This window comes from Hyposmocoma kahamanoa, unplaced genomic scaffold (assembly GCF_003589595.1).
Source record: "Hyposmocoma kahamanoa isolate Upper Pololo Valley unplaced genomic scaffold, ASM358959v1 202, whole genome shotgun sequence".
Taxonomy (NCBI): Eukaryota; Metazoa; Arthropoda; class Insecta; order Lepidoptera; family Cosmopterigidae; genus Hyposmocoma; species Hyposmocoma kahamanoa.
In genome coordinates, this window is record NW_020653726.1 from 6853228 (window position 1) to 6879170 (window position 25943).

Genomic DNA, 25943 nt, shown 5'->3' on the forward strand with positions numbered 1-25943 from the left:
TTTCGAATGTCTTAGTTATTTGCTATCTATTTAAAAGCTGATGATGGCTCTATAGCCAATGCTCAATAAATTCATAATAAATAGTTAAACGGCGGCAAAAAGTGGCGGGTTTTTGCAGTTACAGGCATTGACTTACAATTATAGTTACAGGTTTAATTTTTAATTCAAATTTTATTACGTGTTGAGTACCTATCATAACTATTTTGTTACCTGTTTAAGCTGATGGCTAGCCAATGCTCAATAGATAAGCAATAATAAAACTATAAGTTCTAAAAATGGCGAGTTTTTGTAGTTAGTTTATATACGTGGATTCATTTTTATTAGAGTAGGTTTAAGTTTCATACATTTTAGTTTATGAATTATTTGTTACCTTTTCAAGATGAGGCATTCATTATTCTGCATTGCAGTCCGCCTTGCCGTCCGCCACGTAATGCAGGATTATGAATGCAATCGCAGCGTGCAAACAATCCTGCAATCCTGCAATGCGCTCTACGAGACTCCATACGTGGGTCATACCCATGTACCAGGATAGTGTGTGAGCAGTCTCCTGCCTGCGCGACGGACCGCCATGCAGGTAGTGGCCGTTTAAGCTGATAGCTCTATAGTCCATGCCCATGCTCAATATAGTACATTGTACAACAAATGCATGAAACGCGTCATTTTACCCAAGACGACTATATTCTTGTGGATACTTAAGTCGAGGGTAAAATGGGTTTTATGAACGAATTATATGCATGAATTAAACAGCAATATTACAAATTAACGATTATTTAATTAAAATTACAACAATTAGACATATCTAATATGATGTTTTTTTTTTTACGCACTAGAGCATAAATCCTATTTTATGCAGCCTACACTCACCATAAATACGAACTTTAAGAGCATGAGAAATGAAAAATAAATAGTAATTCAAACGGCGAGAGAAATAAATGGCGGGTACTTTGTGCACTTACAGTTTTTACACGAATTGATTTTTATTTTAAGTATATATCGTTTTGTTCTTTTTCCATCCTCTAAGGTTCTTTTTAAGCTGATGGTTCTATTGCCAATGCTCTATAAATAAATAATAATCAAACGGCGGGAACATGGAAACGGAAAATTTAAAATGATTGACATTGTGTATCCAAGCAACAACAAAATGTTTGCTCTACTGCTTTTGTTTGTTCAATATCACAGATTACTTACTATATACACTAGTCAGCAATATTTTGATTCTCTTTGGTTTGTTCGATGGCAAAAAAATTGTAGAAAGAATATAATAGGTAATCTTTTAAGTCTGTCGCCTAGAATAAGCGTTAATTAATTCTTAGATTTCATTGCTAAGCGAATTTATTGGAAAGCTCGGAATGGCTGACGCAACCGATGAAGGTAAGACAGCAATAACAATTTCACCCTTGAAGTTACCTCATACAAGATGGCACAAGAAAAAAGGGAATATTCTGAAGTACGTATCTCTCACAAAATTAAGTGAATTTACAAGTTTTATAGTTGGAAGTAAGAAATAAATGGTCAATCGAAATAAGTGTTTGTAAAAAAATCATATGTTTCTTTTTCATACAACTTGAAACAATTTTCACGAAACAGTTCCAAGCAGCTGTTTCTTAGATCGTCGTTTTCAGTTCAAATATTATCGTTGCGCGTGAGATGTACCCTTTGCTTGTGAGATGGCTCCACAAAAAAATCGCACACATACAGATCTAGTAATCTTGGGGGCTAATGAAGGTCGCCTAACCGTGAAATTACGTGGGTACCAAAAAGCCAACTTAAATGCACGAACGATGTAAAAACCAAGTCACTGGCCCATAATGGCACATTTACACCGGGACATCTGCCGCCTTCGGCAGACTACACACTGCGCATTGCCGAATGCGACGCAGTCGACTTAGCGATGGGTGAGTCGGGTTAATAGGTACGCCATAATTATTACTAAATGACAAGTAAACGTATATTAAAGGATATCACTCCCACCTGTCTACAAACTCGGGGCAGCCACTACTACGAGAATTTCCCATTTCCTTGTGTTACCCTGTATTAATAAATGGTGGTTACGGTAGTAGTAGTTAAGGTTATAAATACTATTGTTATATTAAAAACATCATCACGTTAATCTCCGATCAGAGTAAGTTGAGGCCACATATCACTCGTAAGGATCCTAAAAAACTCCTACTATTTTGCAGAAGAAGAGAAATTAGGAGAAACTATAGGAGAAGAATGGGAACATGAAGAATTCGAAGACGAAGAGTTGCAAGAGGAGTCCATTCTTACCGTGTATGACACAGATGACTTTGTTTCGGGGGCAATCAACTCTGGACCTTATTCCACTATTCCTGTTGACTTACTAGAATTTGAGTATCCTTTACTTGTAAACATGAGATAGATTTCGTCTTTGGAATCGAAGCTATGATGATAAATTAGATAACCAGATCTTTATTTAATCAAGAAATATGAGTAAAGAGAAATTTACAGATAATTCATTCCCATTATAAACTTATCTAATACAAGTAAAACTTTTATGTAAAAGAAGCTAATTTGATAATAATAACTAATATAATAATACTAAAATAAACAGTAAATAATCTCAGTACAGAGTACTAAAAAAAACCGACCTCGAAAGTTCATGGAATTACATCTATTTGCCAAGTTTTATTAAAATCAAAGTTTTATTAAAAAAATAAAGTGCGCAAACCCGGATTCATTCCCTAGTTCGCAACTATACAGGACTTAAGAGTGTATTTCCACCGGCGAGGCGAGACGAGACAAGACGACACGATTTTTAAAACTTATATGGCAAAATATCAGTTCTCTCCTAGCGCACCTTCAGTACGAGGTTAGGCGAGACGAGATTTGAAATATTTGTTGATGTAACTTTGAATCGTATTGCTGCCTACATAGAATCTTTATTAACTCTGCAACACGATTCACGATGTCTCGTACGATATCGCGCGAGCTGGCGCGAGCTCGCGCGATAACGTACTCGTATCGTTGCTCGCGATGGCGATTAATGTAAATCGCGAGATTGTGCAATACGGTCTCGTGCATCGAAATGTTAACGTTCACACATTTTCGAAATTATGCAAAAATATGTAATCACCACAACATTTTAAAAGAGGTACTTTTATTTCAGAGAAAAATAAATAAACAACAGTCAATGAAAAATATATAGTCCTGGAGTTATACATGTATCCGTATCATTTTCGTAAATATTTATACAATGCATATTATGTATGTAATTGCATTAAAATGTACATGATTAGGATTGTGATTTTATCGTAGTTATGTAACCACTTTTAAAACATTGCATCGTTTTCAAAAATATATATACACAATATAATTGTAATATAACGTAAATTTGCTAGTTCGTAATATTTGCCCTGGGTTAAAAGATTTTATAAAAAAAAAATATTTTCGAAAAAGTTCTTTTTATTTTTATTTATAATTAATTTATTTTACCTTAGAGGTACAAACAGCTTATATTACGACATCATTATTTCTTCTTACAGTATCTTCATCTGCTTCTTCTTCCGTTAACATATTTAATAATAATAATTTGCGGGACATGCTACTTTAGCCGCGTGTTTATGGCTTGACGAATTGAACAGCACTGTGTCTTCACTATCCATAACCCTAGTGCGAGGTCGCGAGTGCTCGCGAGTGCCCGCGCGATACCGCGCGAGCTCGCGGATGGCAATTTTTGGTGGAAATAGGTCGGCGAGATTTCAATTCTCGCCTCGCCTCGTCTCACCTTGCCTCGTCAGTGGAAAAACACTTTAACACAAGAAATAATAAAAATCGGTTGTCACTGCTTGAAGTATATTTAGAGAAAAACCCTTAAATTGGAGCATAGCTAAATCCATAATTGAAACATTTGCTCCTTATAAAATTTAGACGCTATTTGTAAAAATGAGTCTTCATGCGTGAATATTCCGCCGGCCGTTGAAAACTTGCCTTTCAACCAGTAATACTTGCTCCAGGAAGTGGACAAATTTTTGAAAAGTATCTTGTTACAATTCCTGTAGACGTTTTGATCTCAGCCTCTCTATTGACGCCATCAGTGCCAGGAAACACGAGTTGTAGCTCGACCCAATTTCCATTTTAGCGGTGGTAGATTGTCCTGCTTTAGAACTGCTAGAGTGTTCATCTTCAATGCGTGTTTACAAGTACGCCATTTAGTCCTCAGTTGAAGCTCTGAGACATATTCTTTGCTCCATCTGCGCCAAATATATTGTCGAAGTTTTTCAATTTGCTGGAAGCGATTCAAGCGATTGTTTGGCACATCTTGATAAATCTGGCTTGGTAAGGAAGTGAGCAGTCTACCGATGATGAAATGTCCTGGTGTCAATGGTATTAGGTCTTTTGGAACGCTCGAGAGATGGGTAAGTGGTCGTTTTTCGACCATTCGAATAGGGGATTGCTTCAATTGCCTCCGTTTCTGAACGATTACAATGCCGGACTTCCACGCAGAGGTCCCGGGTTCGATTCCGGGCCGGGAAAAATACTTGTATGGCCTACATTTATTTCTCTCGTGAGTTTGGGCGTAATTTGTGGTTGTCTATGTGTGTGGCCATGGCACTCGCGACACAGGGTTTCCCTAGTGCGGGGCTATGTTGAGTGTGAGTGAGTGTTACATGCTATTGATATTTGGACAAGTGCTATATAAAGCTCTTCTGAAGTTACAATTGCCCAACACTCTTTGTAAATGATATTTGATCGACTTTACACCAGCCTCCCATAGATCGCCGAAATGTACCGAATAAGCTGGAATAAAACAAATTTCTTCATTGGCGACCTCAGACGACAACGAATCACAACAATTACTTTTTACAAATTTTGAAAGGGTGTAAGCACCAAGAAATGATAGACCATTGTCGGAATATATGGTTTTGGTTTTCCCCCTCGCGCAATGAATCTGTGCAATGCTGATAAATAATGATTGCTTCTCAAGTCATCAACCAGTTCAATGTGGATAGCCTTTGTCATGAAACTCATAAAAAGGGTTATGTACACCTTCACCAGCATACATCCACGACCACGACGACTGGCAGTTAAGTTCACTTATTTTCTTGATTTGAAGCTTATATGTCGTTGAATACAGGTAGACAAAATCCAGCTTCGGTCTAGGACCATGTGGGACTTAACACAGGAGATAATAAAAATCGGTTGTCACTGCTTGAAGTATATTGAGAAAGAAAAACGCCTAGCAAAATTAACCATTAAATAATAATTGCTCCCTATAATAAAATTTAGGCGCTATTAATAAAAATAAGTCTTCATGCGTAAACAGACACCCTTACATGTGGAATATTTTCTTGAAAATTATATAAAACCACTACTACAAAATCGGTTCAGAAATGCTGGAGTTATCGCGTAACACATCTACAAAAAAAAAGGAAAAAAAAACAATACAGTCGAATTGCGAACCTCCTTTATTTGAAGTCGGTTAAAAAGGTACCTTAATTATACAAATGACAGTAACAATCTTCATAAAGCTATACAATCTAAATTAAATAGTGCAGTTGCGATGCTAAAACTTAGTAAATGAGTACCTGTAACTTTACAAATTTGAATGTCTAATTTCCTATCCTACCTACTATTACCTATTTACTTTGTAATCATTAATTTGTGGCAATAGCTCAAGTACAGAACTTGTACTTTATACTTAATCAATTTCCTAAGCAAACTTCTAGACATTCATACGGCTATAATTGCATGAAATACTTCAACCTCTGTCCATGCGATGAGTCCGTAATTTGCTGGGCAGCGGGCAGTATCGTCACCTTCATGGACGTGACCACCAAGCAGACTTGGTTTCGGAGGACCAGCACAGGTGGAAGTGTTGGCAACATCACTGTAAGCTTTGTCTAGAATTTTGCCTTCTGTGCTCCAAGACATTATAAAATCCTTAGTATTTTTATTTTTAATTATATTTTTCTATTCACATTGACTTCCAGAATAAGTTTTTCTATTACGTGGTTGAATTTATGATGAAGATTTGAAATCTAGAAATACTTACTAAATTATTTATCAATCATACAGTCCACTAGTATTGTACTTTTCAACTATGCTAAAAGGCTTCACCGAATTCCGTCAAATATGGATGACCGATACCGATTTCAATGTGCTTTGACATTACAGGTTTACAGAAAAGATCCAAACTATCGTTTAGCGATAGCTGAAGGACGGGAAGGGGATCGAGACCCCTTGATCATAGTATACACCTGGCCACAGATGGAAGTCGATGCTGTGCTCAGAGAAGGCACCGAGAATGCTTACTCTACTATGGACTTCAGGTCAAAAAATAAAAACTAACTTTAGTGCTTAGTGTCTCCTGATATAGATACTTCTTGATTTTTAAACGTTTCTTCACTACCTGCGCTATTTTTTGTTATGGTTGTATAAATAATTATTATGACTATTTATTTCGTCAGTGTTTATAAAACCATGTGGGGTAACTTTGTAATGTGATATCGTTCACGTCTTTTCAAGCTCAAAGGTATTATCGTAGCAAAATAATTGCCTTGGAATTAATATTCCATACAGATCTCGATTTTAATAATCAGAGTTAACAAACTCCTCGAGTCTAAAACACAAATTAGAAATGTCATTTCTTGCAGTCCCGACGGTGAACTTCTGGCTTCAGTGGGCAAAGAACCCGACTATAACTTAACCATTTGGAACTGGAAGCGCCACAAGATTTTGCTACGAACGAGTGCCTTCACTTACGACGTTAACAATGTCATGTTTTCGCCGTACTGCGAGGGTCAACTAACTACAGCTGGTAAATTTGAATAGGACTTATTAACGTTAGGTTATCGTACTTTTTATTGTATTATTCTCACCTTCAAAACGAATAGGCAAATTTGCGAATTTTCGGATTTATTTTCGCATTTATCAATCAATTTTAAACCTCTTTTTTATATAAGAACTCAATAATAAAATACAAACTCGACGTAGTTATTTATATAGTTTTAAAGACAAGATGGATCACGAGAGCTTTTATTTTCAGGTGCTGCTCACATAAAATTCTGGAAAATGGCCCTTACGTTCACGGGTCTAAAATTAAAAGGAGAGCTTGGCAGATTTGGCAAGACCGAAATTTGTGATGTACTTGGTATCTATCCGATGCCAGACGAAAAAGTACGACTTTAAACCGAAATAAAACTAGTAAAAAACATTACCTTTTTGGGAACGATAAGACTAAATGCTGTGCTTTCAGGTCCTTTCAGGTTGTGAATGGGGTAATATACTGGTCTGGGAAGCCGGTCTTGTCAAAGTGGAGGTAACTCAGCGAGGAAGGAAAGTTTGCCACGGAGCACCGATTGTAAGTCTATTCAGATATATTTCAAAATTTATGTAATAATAATGGCTCGTGGTAAATTTCTTTTCATTCCACAACTGGCCAATATACATATACAATCATTTTTACAAAAACCAACAACAATGAACTTCATACATCTACAGATTCAGTTCATGCTTAGTGAAGCACACGACGAAGTGACGACGATCGCTCGCGACGGTTGTATCCGAGCTTGGTACTGGGATACTGTGGAACAGGCCGATCCGCCCGAAGACGACCAATTTGTTGAGCTTAACCCTGTTGCCGAGACATGCGTATAAACTTTCGTACCTAAATAATCTCCTTGTTTGTAAATTACTAGCCCTTGAGACCCCATCCTTGATATACTTACAAGATGTAGAAGGAGCTTCTAAAGTGTTTCCTTTGCACTACGATATGGGGTTCTCCAAAAAGTGACCCAAACGTCTCTCAAGGGCCGGTAACGGTGTTGCAAATATCCATCTGCCATCCATTTCTTTTTTCTTATTCCGCCTAAAGTTGCAGGCTTCATTAAAGGATGATTTAGGTATGTGAATCAATGTTTAGTGTTCATTGACCTACCAACATAGTGTTGCTGTTTACTTGTTGCTGTTCTAATGATAGTTTTTTAATCACTTTCTTCTTCTTCCTGTCCTTATCCCACGCTAGGTGGGGTCGGCACAACATGTATTTCTTCCACTCTCCCCTATCAGCCGTCATTTTTATACTCACACCTTTCTTATCCTTTTTTAATCACTTTACACCTCAAAAATAATATTGTAACTAGTTGTTGTTCCAACGTCATCACATCTGCGGACCTGCCGCCTCGAAATTTTTTTTTTTACCTTTTTGCATTTTAAATGAACTGACTTACTTCTATGCAGGTACCAGACTGTCAAATAATGTCACTTAGACATCAAAAGGACATGTTTTGGTTCGCACAAGTAAGTGTATTTAGGCCGTGTGAGTTGAACTCAAATTTTTGAGCGGTGATTTTTATCCAGGCTGCTAATTTATCCTATAGGATGCCAATGGAGGGATATGGATTGTAGAACTTGAGCTTGACAAACTAGAGTGTCAGCACCGTAAGATCATGACTTCTCACTCTGGACCAGTTATCGGTATAGTGGCTCTACGAACTCATCCCATTCTGATAACTGCTGGCTATGACGGGGCTATAATGGCCTACAATACGGAGACGCATACTTTACTTGCTAGATACAAGTTTCCTGCTGCGATTTCTTGTTTATTGTATCCACCCTTGGATGTAAGTACCCAAATGCAGCTCCGTACGTTTACTTCTTATGAACTTTATTTACTGATTATGACTTCACTCTGGTATATTTGTACGAACCTGCAATAAAATATTTATTATTATTATTATTATTATACCTCATTTATTTACCTGGGTACCGAAACGTCAAGTATTTTTAACGTAAATTACAGGTTGACGAAACATCTTGCATAATAATTTTTGGGTTTGATGACGGGATCCTACGAGTCTTATTTTTCCACCCTGATCGAATCCTACAGCAAAAGGATCTGGTCGATATACGGGTACATTCTGCGTTAACCATTCATAGCGATATGTCTGATCACGCTGACATTATTGACATGATATCCGTAAGTATCGCCTATGATATCACTATCATAAGACAAAAGTTAAGGTGGTTATAATTTCAACCTTGTATGCACACTAAGTGAGATCCATGAAGAAGATGTGCCACAGGATGCGATTCGCCACCATGCGATTTGGCGGCAACGGTGGTGACGGTCAAACGAAACGTCCTTTCTCTAATACAATCCACCCGGTCATGCAGTGCCGTATATACTATACCTACACGTCAAAGCGGCAAATAGATACACTACCAGCTACTGCAACGGGCGGATTTGTACAACTAAACAACATTTGGACAAGTAAACCACGCGCCAAATCCACCTCGGTATAGACCCAACACCTCATTGCAGACTATAACATCTACCTAGTCAGTATTAACTTTAGTCTAGATTCAATTGATCGTGTGTTTTGTTACCAGCTATTGAAACCTCACTCAAAATCGATATCACAAATAACAATAAACGCACAACGTTCGCGTCTGGTCACATGTTCCACTGATTCCTCCATATTTATCTACAAGCTCATTAATGGAAGTCCATTTCAATTGTCGCCAATTGGATTCATTGAAACTCCTAATAACATTGCATATATGACTTGGAAACCTGAAGAGGTAAGATCCATAAAATATACTACAGTTTTCCCTTTCTTTCAGAAGCGTACCACCAAAATAAAGTCTTTGGTATTGGTGAGTAACCAAAAACATTGCTGAAATTCACACCCTAAACATGTTTTCGTTATGCTAAAAATATCATTTTCTTATTAAAAAGTTAATATATGACGACATTACCATATACGAGGGCAGTTTGATAAATACGTGACTTTAGGGTTAAATAAAACTTTCAGAATTTATTTTTATTTCTTAATTTAGAACTCCTTACTAACCGCAGGCGTTACTTTTTTAAATTAGCGCGAAAAAAAATGAAATAAAAAGAGGTCGATATATATTTTCTAGGTGGAGAAAACAGAATTTCGAGCATTCCGTTCATCATCTACAATCTGAATATCAAAACTTATCGAATTATAATATGAACTGTTGCCGAACCCTCCGTATTCACCTAATTTGGCCCCATTTGACTTTTTATCTAATCTTTTTACCGATTTGCATCGAATGAGGATGGAAGTGATAGCTGAAACAGAGGCTTATTTTTCAGTTTGAAAGAAAAATAGTTTTTTGATGGGTTGATGAAGTTGGAATATAGCTGGTCAAGGTGTAAAGAGTTAAAAGGAGATTACGTAGAAAATAAACCGGATTTTTTTTTAAACTGTTGTTTTTCTCAAAGTCACGGTCTTATTAAACCGCCCGCTCGTACTTCAAGGCAATTGCGTTTCATTGACTTTTTAGTATAGCCATCCTTTTCTTCTATAACACCAAAGTTCTCTTAGGAATTTACAATATTACTATGTGGACAAGTGGGTTTTATCATGGAAGCGATTCTACCAAGCATTGATATTCGGAAGTACTCTGATATAACAACTTTCAAGCTGGAATTTGTATCTTCTAAAGAAACCCTTGTGAAGAAACAATTGTAAGTCGCGCATTATTATATTATTTATTATACTAATTTCAGTACAAATTTCCATTATATCAGTTAATATATTCGTAATTCTTCCACGCCCTTTTGCCTGTTAAAGCGAAAACGACACTAGAGTTCATTATCACCTTGGGCCAAAACCGAAAAGCCAATGACTAAAAGAATTCGAGAATATTTTGCGCTGGGTACTTGATCATCAAGAAATTTATCTTATTGTTTTATATTTGAAATATTACATTCTGATTCTAACTGTTTAATACGTAATGTTCAGTATGCGCTATAGACCATTTCCTACTGAAGAAGATTTAGCAAGTTTAGACGAAGAGGCTCTGAAAGCAGCTGCGGAAGCGGCCGACGACAAAGAGGACGAAGAAGGACAAGGCTGGTTGGGTGAAGTCCAACTAAGTAAGATTTTCTTCGCAATTCCTATGTTCGACGATGCTTTATCTAAAGTGTTTACCTACTTAGGGTTCACGAAAGGAGTCTCCCTGCACACATACACTTTCTTTTCATGTACTTACGTCTGGCGCAACCTGAGCAATAATCGGCGAGTGGTTTAAATCATCTTAAATGCTGCGTCGACTTTATCTCATGTCTTACTATAAATGATAGTGGTGCACTTTTACTTCTTCCGGTGGGCTAAAATGTATTTTCAATTAAGGTGCAGTCAACAGCAAGCTAAGCGCACTCAACTAGTATAATTTATGCCAAAGTTGATAGAATAAAACCGGGATAGATGCCGCAGTGGGATAGGTGCCTCGTTTTCAAAAAACCTAACTTCCCCAAATCGCAACAAAGAATAATTCGTTTAAATAAGGAGTATAGACACCACTCATCAAAGTTCCTGCAGGGCTTCGTGTGGAATGGACACGTTTGGCTTGTTTATCTCCGCGACGAACACGACAAACGGTTTAAATTTTCAGACGCAAGTATTTACTGTCACAGAACTTTGTAAGTTATAATAAATTCCGTTTTATTTTTATTATAACTATACTGGTTCATTAACTGCGCACCTAGGTGCCAATAATCGCTCTTTTGTATATAGCTTAGTTATATAATAAAAGGGCATCTATACATATCGAATAAGATAGTCGCCTCGATTTTTCGCGGTATATGTGCCCTTAGAGGTAAAGGACATGACAAGAAAGTTAGGAAAAGAAAATAAAAAATACATTATTTTAGTGAAAAAGACAAGTAAATGATAATAGTTTAAAAGTAAGTAAAAGTACCCAAAAGACAAATTATTCACATTTGAAGCAGCGAACATTTTTGTATAGACTGTTTTGATAGCTATAAAAAACGAAGTGAACTAAGTAGTAACTTTAAATACGTATATATTTATTATCAAAAATGTAATATGTACAGACAATATTAAAGGTTACAAATAAAACATTTTATTATGAATAAAATACTATTTTATTCTAAAGGTAAGCATCTATCCTCAAAAAAATAGGTTTGCAAAAAGTCAATTTCTTCAAAATCAGTAAATGTTAGATCAATAAAATCAAGTCTTAATGTAATGTAAAAGATGAAACTAGTTATATCCATAGGAATTATTCATGGTAAACTAATAATTTTTAAATTAGGAGGCCCTTTCAGAAAGTGGGACATCTAACCCGGTTTTACCAAATTACAAAAAGTATAAAGCCCCAGCGTTGTTGACTATAAAATAATCAGATGAGTTGGCATTCTGCAGTGGAAAGCGAAAGTCAACTTGGCACCACTATCACATGGGCAGAATACTGTGCAGAAGGCGTTTGGGTGGTCCAAAAAGAAACCGGGGCCTTGCTCTTGATAAAACCAGGAAGCAACAAGATTTACAAATACGCGCCTTTTCCTGATGCTTGGTGTGAAACTATGGTCTCAGTAAAATTTATGTAAGTTTAATTCGTCGACTATTTGTTCATTCTTCGTTACAACCCTAAAAATGATTCATACGTATCGGAAATACTATCTTTTCGGTTCTAAATCGCGTAAATTTGATTTCAAACAAATAAACGTTTCGGATTCTTCACAGGTTTTTTGAATCATTATTGCTATTTGCAGATGTGACCACCGTTACATCATGTTGGGCTCAAATACAGGATACATTCGTGTGATAAGAATGCCTACTACAGAAGAAGATAATCCTGCAGTTCATCTCAACATATGGTTGATTGCTCAGCAGAAATTGATGAAAGCACTTAAGGGAAGACGATTGAGGAAAGAAGAGGTACTCTGTTAATTTTTTTATTTCAACGGCGTAGAGGCATCGTAATATTTCTAGTACTAGAGCACCTGTGATTATCGAAAACTTATTTTGATTTGTATTCTTTCAGAAACAACCAATTCCACGAATAGACTTCATTGACTACTATTATTTACCAATGCACGACCAATACACCGGGAGCATACGGTGTTTCGAATTCAGTGCTGATGCAAAGTATGTAAAATAAAACTTACGAAATTCATCAATTTTTATTATTGAAATTGAAATTCTATTACAGGTTTTTATTTACTTGCGGAGACGATGGTAACATATTTGCTTTCATTATAAATTTCGAAGAACCTCTAGTTCCTAAAGCCGAAGCCCCTTTACCAGAACATTTAGTAAGTAACCGACACATGATTTTAATATTTTCTTGATAACTCATATTAATTAAACTCGCATATTATATAGCCACTGGAAAAAGTAAAAGAACCTAGCACAATCGAAGGAGAAATTATGTCTCATGAACAATTGAAACAAAAAGAAGAGTACGACAAAATGATGGCCATTGCGAATGCTCACAAGAAACGAGTTAGAAACCAGCTTGCAGAAATAACCATTGAATACAACAAGCTTATAAGATTGTGAGTTCACTTAGGCGTTCCGGAACTCTTGATTTTTCAATGGCGTTATTGTAATTTAATTGATGCCTTTGTAGAAACCGCCATTTACCGTATTCCCAACAAATCGACGTGACCCTAGATCCTCGGCCTCTGGAAGTGCAAGAAAGAGAACTCGACGAATTGAAGGCTCTGGCTAAAAGAAAAGTCGCTCATCAGTTGGAAGCTTCTGATTTAGCCTTATGGAAAATGCATTCCCGGAATATTATCCAGTTGGATGTTTTTCCTTTTACAGTACTGGCTATCAGGTAACATTAAATGAGATTTATGCAGTGTAAGATTCATTACGACTAGGTTCTATCTACTACTTATTTTGATTCAGGGATCCACTAGTAATGATAAGACCTCTAAGACAGAAAAACCTGTCCCAAGCTTTTTGGGACCAGCTCGAAGAAGTTTACCAAAAAATGGCTGAGGCTGCTCTGAAAGCAAGGTAATTCGTGGAAGTTAGTTGCGGTTGTGAATCGCTGTAAGGAGTCAAAACATCGTTAATGTTCTCTTCATTAATAATAATATACTTCTTGCGTGTTGCACGCTGACATTAGGAAATACGAAGAACTAAGGTTATTAGTAGAAACTGAAGAAAAGAAGTAAGTTTGCAAGTGCGTTTAATGTGATTTTGTTATGTGCACGTTTTGTTATGTACGTATGAAACACAATCATTAGTTCAAGCCTAATATCGCGTAAGAAGATATAAAGCATGTTTTTTTTTTTTTCAAAATATTTAGCTTGTGTTTCAAATATTGCTTTCGACGCCTAGATAAGAAAGAAGAGTGACGAATTACGTGTATGAGTCCAAGAGAGTCAATCGCTGAATCAAGGAAGATTTTTGTTTTATTAGGTTTTGTACACGTTATATTACGTATATTTCTTCTTCATTATTGTAACGGTCTGACACTAAATATTATTAATCTAGGCGTACGGACTCCACGTCCCGCCGTGGTCCTACCAAGAGGACATCGTGGGGCCCACCAAGAGTAGCATCTTTTTTGCTCGGATTACCTCCACACCCGCCACATCCTTTAGTAAAACAAATCCGCAATTACTATGAACGACTATCTCGGCATCACGTTCAATTCATTGAGGTAATATATACCATAGCATAGTATAATACGACTCATCCGTAGAACATCATGAGTAGTGCCTACCTATGTGCAAGACTGCTTATTCTCATTACTTTGTACATTTCGTTCGCTGTTCTGAGCTGTGGATATCAGATCGACCTTTGATCGATTTTATATTTCCGAAACGAAATAATACAAAAATTCTGAAAACACCAAAGGCTAGGCCTTATTTTGAATAACGAGGTTATGTATTTATCCTCTTTTCGTCGTATAACCACATCGGACTCTGTTCTTCGGATGAGTCGAATAGGACAAGTATGGTAACTCCATACAAACGTAGCACCGTGGCTTGTATGTTTATGCGCTCTTTAACCTGATTTCCGACTTTTCGTAATATACCCATACTGATAGCCGACCGTCTCCAACTACTTGGAATGGACCTGTCGTCCTATCTGAAGTTCGGCAGATACGTTGAATCCAAGGCCAAAAATGCAGCCAGGAAGCTTGGCATCCTTTTCAAGGTGACGCGTTACTTTACACCAGGACAGTTGCTTCAGCACCACCAAGCACAAGTCCGGCCATGTATGGAGTACTGCTGGCACTCATGGGATGGCTCTGCTAAATACCAACTGGCCACCTTGGATTCAGTCGACAAGCGTGTCAAGAGGCTTATAGGTGACTCGGAATTAGTAGAGGCGAAGCTGTAGAACCTTGAACACCGCCGTGAAGTTGCCTGCTTATCGGTATTCTACAGGATATATGACGTGCGATGGGATTGCATGATTTGATTCCGCCTTCCCCTTTCCATGATCGAGAGACTAGACGTGAATAAGAATTCTGGTAATGTCCTTAACACAGGAGTGGGGGTTCCACTCCTGTGTTGTGGATATTACTAGAATTAGCACGAAGCGTTTCGCTTCCACATTTATTCGGCAAGCGGCGCGCACACACCCATAGCCCTGCTTTACTAGGGAAACCCTGTATCGCGGGTGCCATGGGCACACACATAGACAACCACAAATTACACCCAAACTCACGAGAGAAATAAATATAGGCCATACAAATATTTCTCCCGCCACGGGAATCGAACCCGACGTTCGTCGGTAACCGTTCGGCCACGGAAGAGTAAGTGCTGTGCGTTGCCTCTGTATCACATTTATTCACACATTGTCAAATATTAACGTCTCTTCTGCTTTTATGTTTTAGTGGCAGGAACATTTATCTCGCAAACCTGATCCAAATGCATTACCCCCTGGGTCTGCGGAAGCTCTTAAAGAAGCTGAAGCTACTATTGGAAATCGTCTTCTGAAAACACAAGGCGACTACGTTGCACCGCCAGGTCATAATACACAGTTGAAAGTATGCCTGACTAGACAAGAGGTACGTCTAGGTGTATCTACTGGAAGTTGTCTGTACTTGTTTTCTCTTCTTTGTGAAAAGTTTCCCAGATTAAATTTAATTTACCTTTACCAGATATACGAGAAAAAGCATGCATTCAATTTAAAAGTTCTCGAACTACGTGATCATAAATTAAAATTAGTTGACAAAATGAAGAAAATTGGAGAGAGGCTCATGGAAATTCGTGTGGAAATCCCACCAAAAATGGCCAAAGATCCACCCGCGATTCCGGAAATTGATGAAAACCTCGAATTTCCAGAGAAAAACCTTGAGGTATAGTACATTTTCAAACGATTTTGTAGGTTTCTTTTACTTTTGTTTACATATGAGTATTATTATTATTATTTTTAGATCAAACCAGAAAAGATATCTATGCCATCTAGAATACCAACGACCTCCAAGAGAGCGTCAATATCACTCGAACGCAGAAAGTCGGGACATGCTCCTTCGCTGTATCCTCTACCAAGAGTGCGACAACCTAAAGTACCGCGTTTCGTTCCACTAATTGGTAAGTAAATATATCGTTAGCTATGCCTATACTTGAATTTTAAAAAACTGCTGCGTTGCTTTAAAAAATATATAAAATCCTTGTTTTAATAACCGACATAATATACCCGAGATGTGAAGGTGATCATAGTAAAAATAGTAGTAAATACTTTTAACATCACTACTCATGATGTTATTAGACTTAAATTTATTACTTCATACAGAAATTCGCCCACTTGCCGTTTCTTGGGAGTACGTTAAGCCTAGAAGCGACGATCAGACACCGTATGAAGTCGAAATACGAGAGAGACGTATTGAAAGGCAAGAAGTTTTATGAAAACGTCATATATCATGTAACTTATAATATACAATTATATAAAAATTGATAACTCGTACATAATAAAAAATTTCAGACATCTCTATGAGCAAGACATGTTATTAGCAGATGCAGAGATATCAGTTCAAAAGTTTGATTCACGGCTGAGACAGCTGCAAAGAGAACGCATACGTGTTCAGGTATCTAAAAACCAATCTTCGTAATATAATCGGGAGTACCTATTTTTAATATCACATAACTTATTACCAGATATCACTAATATTCCTTATAACTATTATAACCAGAGCACATTTACCAAAACTTCATGGAATAATACATACAGTGATTAATATCTACCTCCATACCTCATTCTCATACCTACCTCTGAAAACACGGAATTATTGTATTGTATTTTGTTCTACATTTTTTATATTCTTTTTTTATGATGGATGGGACGAACAAGAGTGGCAAGTGGTTGTAAGCGACCTACCGACAACATTTGCGGTGCCGTGAGTGAATGAGGGATGTAAAGCTGAACAACTTCCACATTTATGTACCAGTAATTTCACCAGCAGATCGCACTAGGAAAACTCTTCAGAACCGGAATGCAGTAATGTTTACGTTACTGCTTGGCGGCAGAAATAGATACGATGGACGAGCTCTTTCTTGTGAAAGATCTAGTTGTGCAGCTCTACTGCAACTGATATGTAACTAGCTTTAATTACTTTACTGTAGCGTTAGTACTTAGAGGAAAAGTTTATTACTACTTTGTTTACATTTTTGCTTTTTATTTAATTTATTTATAATATCTAGTGACGAGACGAACAAGTCGTGCACCTGATGGTAAGCTACACGCTTGTCCATAACAGTTGCAGTACCACTCAGAGCTTTAAACCACATAGATCTGAAGGGTAGTGACACTGCGCCCATCACCCTTAGACATACGTTGACAAGTCCCATGTGCCTGTAATTTCACCAGCACCCTTACCCTTCGAAACCGGAACACAGTAATGCTGACATTATTGCTTGGCGGCAGGAATAGATAAGGTGGCAGTACTATCCTGAACGAACTCTTTCACAAGGAGCTCTACTACTACCAAATTAATGTATTGTGCATCACTTGAAGTTTTGGTAAATATACTCTACCTGTTCTGAAGTTTGTTAATAACAAATATTGTTATTAGGAGAAAAATCAGCTCCTGGAATTACATCTTTGTCAAACACATCTTGAAATGAATGTCTTGAATCGATTTGAAGCACATGAAGATCGTTTAGCCGAAAAAGTGTATACGAAATTGATGCAGGTAAATTGTGGTCAAATACATTACTGTTACTTATTGTTTTGTAATAATATCAAGCATCCTCCTGTGTCTTAGGTTAAAGCAGTTCAAGATCAAATTAAAGAGTGTGAGCTCCGAATTCAAGATCACATATCTGATAAGGTAGACAAAGGCATCAAATGTGAAGAAGCACAAGCGCAATTTAAGAAATTAGTTCACGATAATAAATTCGCGGACTTTTTACGCAGAATCTTTAAGAAAAAATATAAGCCGCCGCGTGACAAAGATGACGATGGTAAATATATTTGTAAAATCATTAGTATATTGCTAAGCACAAGGTACAATTGTCTCTTTTTTGTAGAATCGACTGAATCTGAATCATCATCTTCATCGAGTGAAGAGGAGGATGAAGGAAGTCTTGATAGCCGTGATATCGGACCTATTCGCCTAGATCCGAACATTTGTCCCGAAGGCTGTGACCGCGATGTTTATGACAAGACTTTCGAGCTAAGAAATTTGAGATGGACACATGAGCAGTCAATGATGGAAATGGACCGCTTGGTAGAACAGCTAAAAAGAGATATTGATGCACATAATAAAATCAAACGTAAGCTGTCTGTTCAGCTTGACAAAAGGAAGAATGATCTGAGAGAATTCATGGTGAGCAATGTTTTTTCTATTTTCCTGTACCCGAACGTCTCAAAACAACAAATATAAATATTATGTTTAATACAGTTGGAGAAACAAAGCTGTTTGAACGAGATAGACCAGGTGGTAGTACTAAGGTACGACCAGATAAGAGCTAGTGCTATCAAGGGCTGTACCGGCCCGGAGGGATTATCCAAGTGCATTGTATTCCCAGAACAAATGCTGAAACGATTGCGCAAACGAGTTCTGGAAATTCAGGAAGAAATTAGACTCCAGAAATTGCGTGCAAAGTTAGTAACTTTCACTTTAGCATTAGTTGTACTTCATATTTCAAATGCCAAGTTTTTTTATCCCGTGTTTCAGAATAAATCGCACTCATCTATTTCGTATGAACATAGATTTACGCGAAATGGAAAGACAGGCTGAAGAAATCCGTGCACAAATGCGTGATGTTCTCACTCGCAAGCTTGGAAAACCTCGTAAAGTAGATAAGACTCTTGATGAGTTGCTGCGCCAGATGACTAGAAGACACAAGTTTTCCGTCAACCTTAAGATCATGCCCCATATACTTCATCAGTTGAGAGATTGGCGGGTTCGATTTAATTAATTCTCGTTTTCATTAAATTATAAGATGGTGATGTAAGTATTGTTCTATTTTGTTTTTATTCAGGATCGTTATTGCGAATTGGAGAAGCGTTATTTGAATATTCTAAATAATTACTCAGAACGCCTTCGTTTGGCAGCTGCTTTACAGAGCGATATTGTACCCGTAAAGGTAACTTATCTACTAATACCTAATTAATAATACATGTATTTACAAACGAGTCAGCGAATTTTAAATTGTTATTTTACTCTCTTGTATAGCCAACATCAGATCCTTCCTCTATGTACGGAGGCTATGACATAAATCAATACACTCGGGATGTAGTGCGGCTAAAGATTGTTCGTCAACAACAGAGGTATCAGATAACGGTTGGTACCTAAGTCAAACTCTTTTAAGTGCATGATTTAGCTTGTCATTTATAAATGTTAACATTCGAATGATACAGGCACTGAAAGATGAGATCCAGGGCCTGCGCTTCAAGTCACAAGGATATTCTCATACGCTAAAGACAGAAGAACCTCCGTCTACAGTTCCTTCTGAGATTGAACTGTTCCAGGTGCCTAGAACTCAATGGTGTCCTCGTAAAAAATATTTTCCAATGTACGGTTTGCACTGAATTTATTTGTTATTTATTATTATTCCTTTGTGAACATCAATGGGCGATGATAGAAGTACCTAGTGCGGGCTGAACTGGCAACACACTACCAAACTTATTATTATTATTTACCTACTCAAAAAAGGAACAATAATAGGTATCAAAGCCTATAGTATAAAATTTAATAATATTTCAGAACTCCACTAGGATCACAAACAGCATTGATTTACGACGTGAATATAATGAGACTGATTTATGACGCGCTGGATTTAATGAAGTTCTCACGGGAGAACGCTGATTCTCTGCTCAAGGAGCTATCTGCAGAAGTTCCAGAAATGCTGACTGGGTAAAAACTAGCGCAAGTTGAACATTCTAGCGATTAAAGTCAAAATCAAATAATCATTTATTCCATAGATAACATTTTTACACTTGCAAACGTAATTTTTTAAAACTACTTGTCGTTCACTACGCTGACCTCTCTTTTCAAATAAACTTAAATGCTATAGAATACATTTTGAATCAAATTTGTGTGGAATCTAGACTCACATTGTCTTTCCATGTGTCCTTATCTAACACGTAGTCACAATTTTGTAATATAACTTATCAATTAAAATGCTTTTAATGTAAGTTTTAAACTTAGGAAATGGTAATCTTAATATTATGTGTCCCGGAATTTCATTGTAAAAGGATTTACAGTTCCCTTAGACTTAGTTCTAAGGTTAATGTTATGGATATCTTCTTTCGTAACGAAATTATGAAAATTTTTATGGCCATACAAAATATTTGAGTAAATGTACTGTGATGCCACAGTCATGATACCAGTCTCCTTAAACTTTTCTCATAGAGAAATCCAAAGAACCTAAATGGTACACAGAGCGAATCGCTCGTTTTTGCAACACAAATATGGTTTGTATATCTGACGCTTCAACCCACATGAGAATCCCGTAAGACATTATACTATGGAATACTATGGAAGTAACTAATGTAAACTAGTCTAGCAGTAGCAACATCGGTAAGCTCACATATTCTACGGACTGTGTATGCGGCAGAGCTTAATCTGCTGGCCAAGGACGATATATATGGAAACCATTGGTGTTTACTATCTAATGTCACACCCAAAAGGGCAGCTATAATAACAAGGGCCAACTTTTCTCCATTTATTTTTTATGATTGGGCTAGTCTATTTTACATTAGGTAATTCAAATTTAACAGACTTTGTCTTCTTGGTAGCAATAAATTGTTAATACTAAACCAGTTTATTGAAAGGGTATCATTAATATTGTCATAGTTAACGTCATGTTTTAAAAATAAAGGATGTGTCGTCAGCAAACAATACTATTTCGCAAAGGTCCTTAACAAAGAATGGAGATCATTAATATAAATGTGAAATAAGAAAGGTCCAAGTATTGAGCACTGCGGAACACCCATTTTTAACGGAGAACCCAAAGAAGTCACTCCTTTTATGTCTACTTTCTGAATTCTACCGTTATGATATGACGAGACAGGTTCGAACGCCTTGCCACTTACTCCGTAATATTCCAGCTTCCTTATAAGAGTAATATGACCCACGCAATCAAATGCCTTTGGGAGGTCACAGAAAACCCCAATAGCGTTCTGGAACCTTCCCAAGCATCAAAGATATATTTTCGTAGTGCTACCCTCGCATCGCTAGTCGATCTACCACTAGTAAACCCATATTATTCACTATGAAATATACGATTCCCACCAAAATACGACATTAGTTGAGTCAACATAACCTTATCGATTTCTCCTAGAATATTTTTTGTCCTGTTAAAAGACAGGCTAGGGTCAAAGACTATAACTACCTTGTGTTCAGTGGTGAGTTAGTGATCTAGTTCGGTAAGTAAATGTCGTTAGTACCTACACTATTTTTCTTATTATTTCCTCTTCATCATTAGTATAATTCATTCATTAAACTTATGAATATTCGTCTTTTGTAAAATCCAGAAAGTCAACGTCCTTATTCTGTTCCTCTCCCCTCATCTATTTCTTCATCTTAAATCAAATCCGATAAATGACGAAGTAATACAGCTGTAATTCTTCGTCATTTATTTATTGCCTTACATCTAACGTCAAATTTCTAATTGCGAGTCTTGTGCACATGCAGGGCCAAATCTCGTTATGAAGTAGTAGATCAAATACTGAAGAAATGGCTGCTGAAACACGGAGGAGATCCAAGCCAATATAAAAAGCAAACACGCGCCTTCGACGCGCTTGGTGCTGTAGCCGATTGGCTTCTTCGACAACACGTAATTAATTAGTATACTTAATTCGTCTTTATTTATTCATAACATTAAGGAAAGGAGATTAAAACAAAGAGAAATCTATAGCGAATCAATATATAAAGAAATCTATATATTGATTTGTAGTTAGTAGTAACTTATTCTTATACTTCTTCGTACAGATCTGGCGAATGCGCCGCAAATGCCTGTTTGCGAAAGGCTTGCGAGCTGCACACGTGCATTACCTCGTGCGACCTGTTCGCATGCCGTAAGCGTGCCCCTTGCACGCTACATATATATTAACATATATGTACTTAATTGCACGCATGCAGCACGCGTTCGCGGCGCATTCGCCAGATCTGTACGCACCCTAAAACGAAATCTATTTCTGTCAACTACAGATCGAAACCATGGAAGGGCAAACTCAACAAACTCATGCAGTTATGACTCAACTTGAAGAAGCACTGAAAGATATAGCTGGTAATGCTGAAACTTTGGAAAAACGTTTAGGACCCGCTTTGGCCGCACTCTTTCAATCGGCTGAGATGTTTGACTTAGGTTCGTTAAATTTTATAACAACGTAAATATACTATTTCTATTAATATCTTACAATATTTTTTTTTAAATCATTTTGGTCCAGACACTGAAGAAACAATGACATCGCTAGTAAAGGCCGTTCTGTCGGACGACGAAATGATAATAACTCAAGAAATGATCGCGAATATAAATGCACATAACGTGATATCGAATATTCAAGGTAAGTTGTTGCCCCATGTGAATTTAAATGATGGTGTAAAAAAAATAAAAGCCCTCTTCAAAACGTGGCAAGCGTCCGGCTCTTCTGAAGACCGCGACGCATATAGGGATGCCAAACGTGCCGCTAAGAAAGCTGTAGCCAGAGTCAGACGGGACCACCTGCAGCCGTTGTACGACAAGTTGGAATCGTCTGAGGGGCAGAAGCTTATCTTTAAGCTGGCACGTTCGAAGGTCTTAGCGGCACAAGATATTTCCAAGTGTCGCTGCATTAAAGACTCTCGTGGCAACCTTATGCGAGGTCGACGCGGTGAAGGAGAGATGGCGCTCATATTTCCACGAGCTGCTGAATCAGCAGCACAGAGAGGTGCAGCCACCGATCCTCCCTCCGAATCAGGGACTAGTGCGACCGGTAACGCCTGAGGAAGTCCACTTAGCTCTTTGTCTCATGATGAATCGGAAAGCTGTCGGAGCCGATGGGGTTCCCATCGAGGCCTGGAAGGCAATGGGTCCCCGTGGTGTGGGCACCCTTACCGGCCTCTTTAATCGCGTGCTCCTCACCTGTAAAATCCCTAACCAATGGAGACTGAGTATTATCACTCCAGTCTTCAAAGGGAAGGGATCGGTGCAGGAGAGTGTGGCGATTATCGGGGCACAAAGGTCATGTCCCACACCATGAAGCTCTTCGAGCGTATAATAGACTCTCGGATCCGACAGGAGAGTGCTGTCTCGGGGGGTCAATATGGGCTTCGGCCCGGCAAAGGGGTACCAGAAACTTATATTGACATCATCCGAGACTTGTACCGCGATTCCGATTACATGGTTAGGACTGCTGTTGGTGACACTAAACCCTTCCATGTCACAGTCGGAGTTCACCAGGGCTCAGTTCTCAGTCCCTATCTGTTCAGCGTGATATTAGACGAGGTCTCAACCTCCATCCGAGACAAGCATCAGCAACCCCCGTGGATGCTTATGTACGCTGACGATATCGCGCTGGCGGATGCGGGTAGAGGGAGACTGGTACGACGAGTGAATGTGTGGAAGGTGTCGCTTGAGAACGGCGGTCTGAGACTAAATGTGGCAAAGACTGAGTACATGGTCTGCAACGCTACAGATCCCCTACCCGTACGCATAGGCAGTCGAGCCTACGGGCCAGTTTAAATACTTGGGATCTGTACTTAGCGCGTCCGGAGACATCGACTGCGACGTCAGAGCCCGAATCGCAGCCGCTTGAGCAAAGTGGCGTGAGGTGACTGGTGTCATTTGTGACCCCAAGATTTTTAAGTTAAGCTAAGAAAGGACAGGTCTATAAATCCATCATTAGGCCTGTCCTTTTATATGGCAGTGAAACGTGGCCCGTACTTGAGCGTCATAAGCAGGAGCTGCGTGTCACGGAAATGAACATGCTGCGCTGGATATGTGAAGTTTCACGGAAAGACCGTGTCAGAAACTACCGCAACCGCGGCAGCCTTCACGTCCGTGACATTGCAGATAAACTGCAAGAAAGCCGCCTACGTTGGTACGGCCACATCTTACGGAAACCGGCATGATACGTGGGAAACAAATGTCTGGCTATGCCACCTCCGCTGGGCCCCGGTAGAAGGGGCAGACCCAAGAAGTGCTGGCTGACGTCGCCAAGGGTGATATGCGTGCCAATGGTCTCACCACTAAGGATGCCGAAGACCGTGCAAAGTGGAGGAGAAAAAGTAGGAAAGCGGACCCCGGGCTCCGCAGCAACACTGCTGAGGACGCAACCGGGACAACGCTCAGATGAGAGAGAGAGGTGTAAAAAAATAAATTTGCAAATATAATTAAACTTAACCGGGTTAACTTCCACAGCTTGCGGTGTATCCAACATATCAACAGATGAACTCGAAGATATTGTATTATTAGCAATTGATTGCTTAAGAGCACAAATCGTTCCACCTGATGAAAAACGGAAAATTGAAGAAGAGGTTGACTCAGTCATAGCTGCTGCTAAGGTTATTAAGGCAAGTATTTACTCTCATTATTATGCTTAGTAATATAAGTTACGCGCACACGCATCAATGAAGTTTGCAACTGTTATACTACGTATAAGAGCGGAAAAAGACACGGCAAAACTGCGTTTATCCCGCTGTTAAGCGATGACTCCGTGGAGATTACCAAATTTTGTTGATATGTATATTTGCTTATTAAAACGTTTTCTAATGTAGGACTCCGAGGTACGGCTATCTACCAGTGCCGTTATTGAAAGCAGTCGGCTCAGTAGCCGCAAATCAAGTCGAACCAGCAAGGGTACAGCAACCAGTAAATCGGGTAAGACGGAAAGGACTTCCATGGAATCGATTGCTAAATCGAGCAAGACGGAAAGGATTTCCATGGATACGATTGCTAAGGATACTGGTGAAAGTAAACGAGGCAGCGAAACTACTACTCCAACAGAAAAGGCGGAAGTTGAAAGTGATGCCGAAACCACGCCCGACGATAAAGGCTTAGATTAATTTTTGTTTCGAATTTGGGCCGCTTTGCTGGCATATCTACTGATTGGTTGTATTCACGTCACTGTATACGTACAAATATAATATTTGGGGTACCTAATAAGTTGTTAAATAAGAATCTGTAGTTGCAGATTGAGTTGACGTCTATACTGAAAAACTTGCCTTCCGTTTCTATTCACTAAGCGGTTACACACTGCGACTTTTGGCAGCGGTTCAGTAGCGATGCAATCGCAATCGCTTATACACGCGCGACTTAAGCAGCAACACAGTCGTAAGGCAAACGCGATGCAATCGTCATACCCCTTTTTTCCTATATCTTTGCGTAATACAAACGCGATGCACGTTTTTAATGATTCAACATAAGCGCCTGAACATATATCGCGCGCTGTGTCGCACGTTTCCACCGATGCCACCGCCTATAAACCACAAGTATCACGATGCAATCGCGCGTTTTGATGTCCCGGATAAACCGGTTTTGACGCTGACTTTATAGAAACCACATATTTTATTGGTATGAATTATTTTTCTGGCATTTTTTTCATTTACACTTGTAACTGATTCTCAGGTACGGGTTACTTTTTTAAAAAGCTGAACGCTATGTCATCATTTACGATATTGTAAATACATTTTTCAATGAAGATTTTCAACACATTGCATATCTTTAATTGCTCATCGTACTCACTTCTACACATTATTTACTTCTTATTAATATGCAATAAATGCAATAGGTACTATTCTGGAAA

At 38.3% G+C, this 25943-nt stretch overlaps 1 protein-coding gene across 3 annotated transcripts; it reads left to right on the plus strand.

Moving 5' to 3' along the window:
* The first annotated feature begins 1882 nt into the window (after positions 1-1882).
* On the plus strand, positions 1883-25484 carry LOC113227006 (cilia- and flagella-associated protein 44). 3 transcript variants are annotated; one of them, XM_026459861.1, is made up of 42 exons: positions 1883-1895; positions 2181-2352; positions 5688-5850; positions 6136-6290; positions 6615-6778; positions 7007-7137; positions 7217-7321; positions 7462-7611; positions 8200-8259; positions 8340-8582; positions 8762-8938; positions 9352-9543; positions 10317-10459; positions 10737-10870; positions 12162-12342; positions 12512-12677; positions 12784-12887; positions 12952-13054; positions 13125-13297; positions 13372-13581; positions 13656-13766; positions 14250-14418; positions 15604-15777; positions 15871-16068; positions 16147-16303; positions 16506-16602; positions 16695-16797; positions 17782-17901; positions 17974-18172; positions 18239-18537; positions 18613-18641; positions 18699-18815; positions 18889-19117; positions 19196-19300; positions 19390-19497; positions 19575-19729; positions 19921-20070; positions 21853-21994; positions 22369-22525; positions 22608-22724; positions 24560-24711; positions 24916-25484. In XM_026459861.1, exons 1-42 carry the CDS (start codon positions 1892-1894, stop codon positions 25201-25203), a joined length of 6306 nt encoding a protein of 2101 aa, XP_026315646.1. In that variant the 5' UTR covers positions 1883-1891; the 3' UTR covers positions 25204-25484. The 3 variants fall into 3 exon arrangements, with proteins under 3 accessions (XP_026315646.1, XP_026315644.1, XP_026315647.1); XM_026459859.1 differs by having other exon boundaries at positions 18613-18815; XM_026459862.1 differs by lacking the exons at positions 1883-1895; positions 2181-2352; positions 5688-5850; ... (2 more) ...; positions 7007-7137; positions 7217-7321 and having other exon boundaries at positions 7555-7611; positions 8207-8259; positions 18613-18815.
* Positions 25485-25943: the final 459 nt, after the last annotated feature.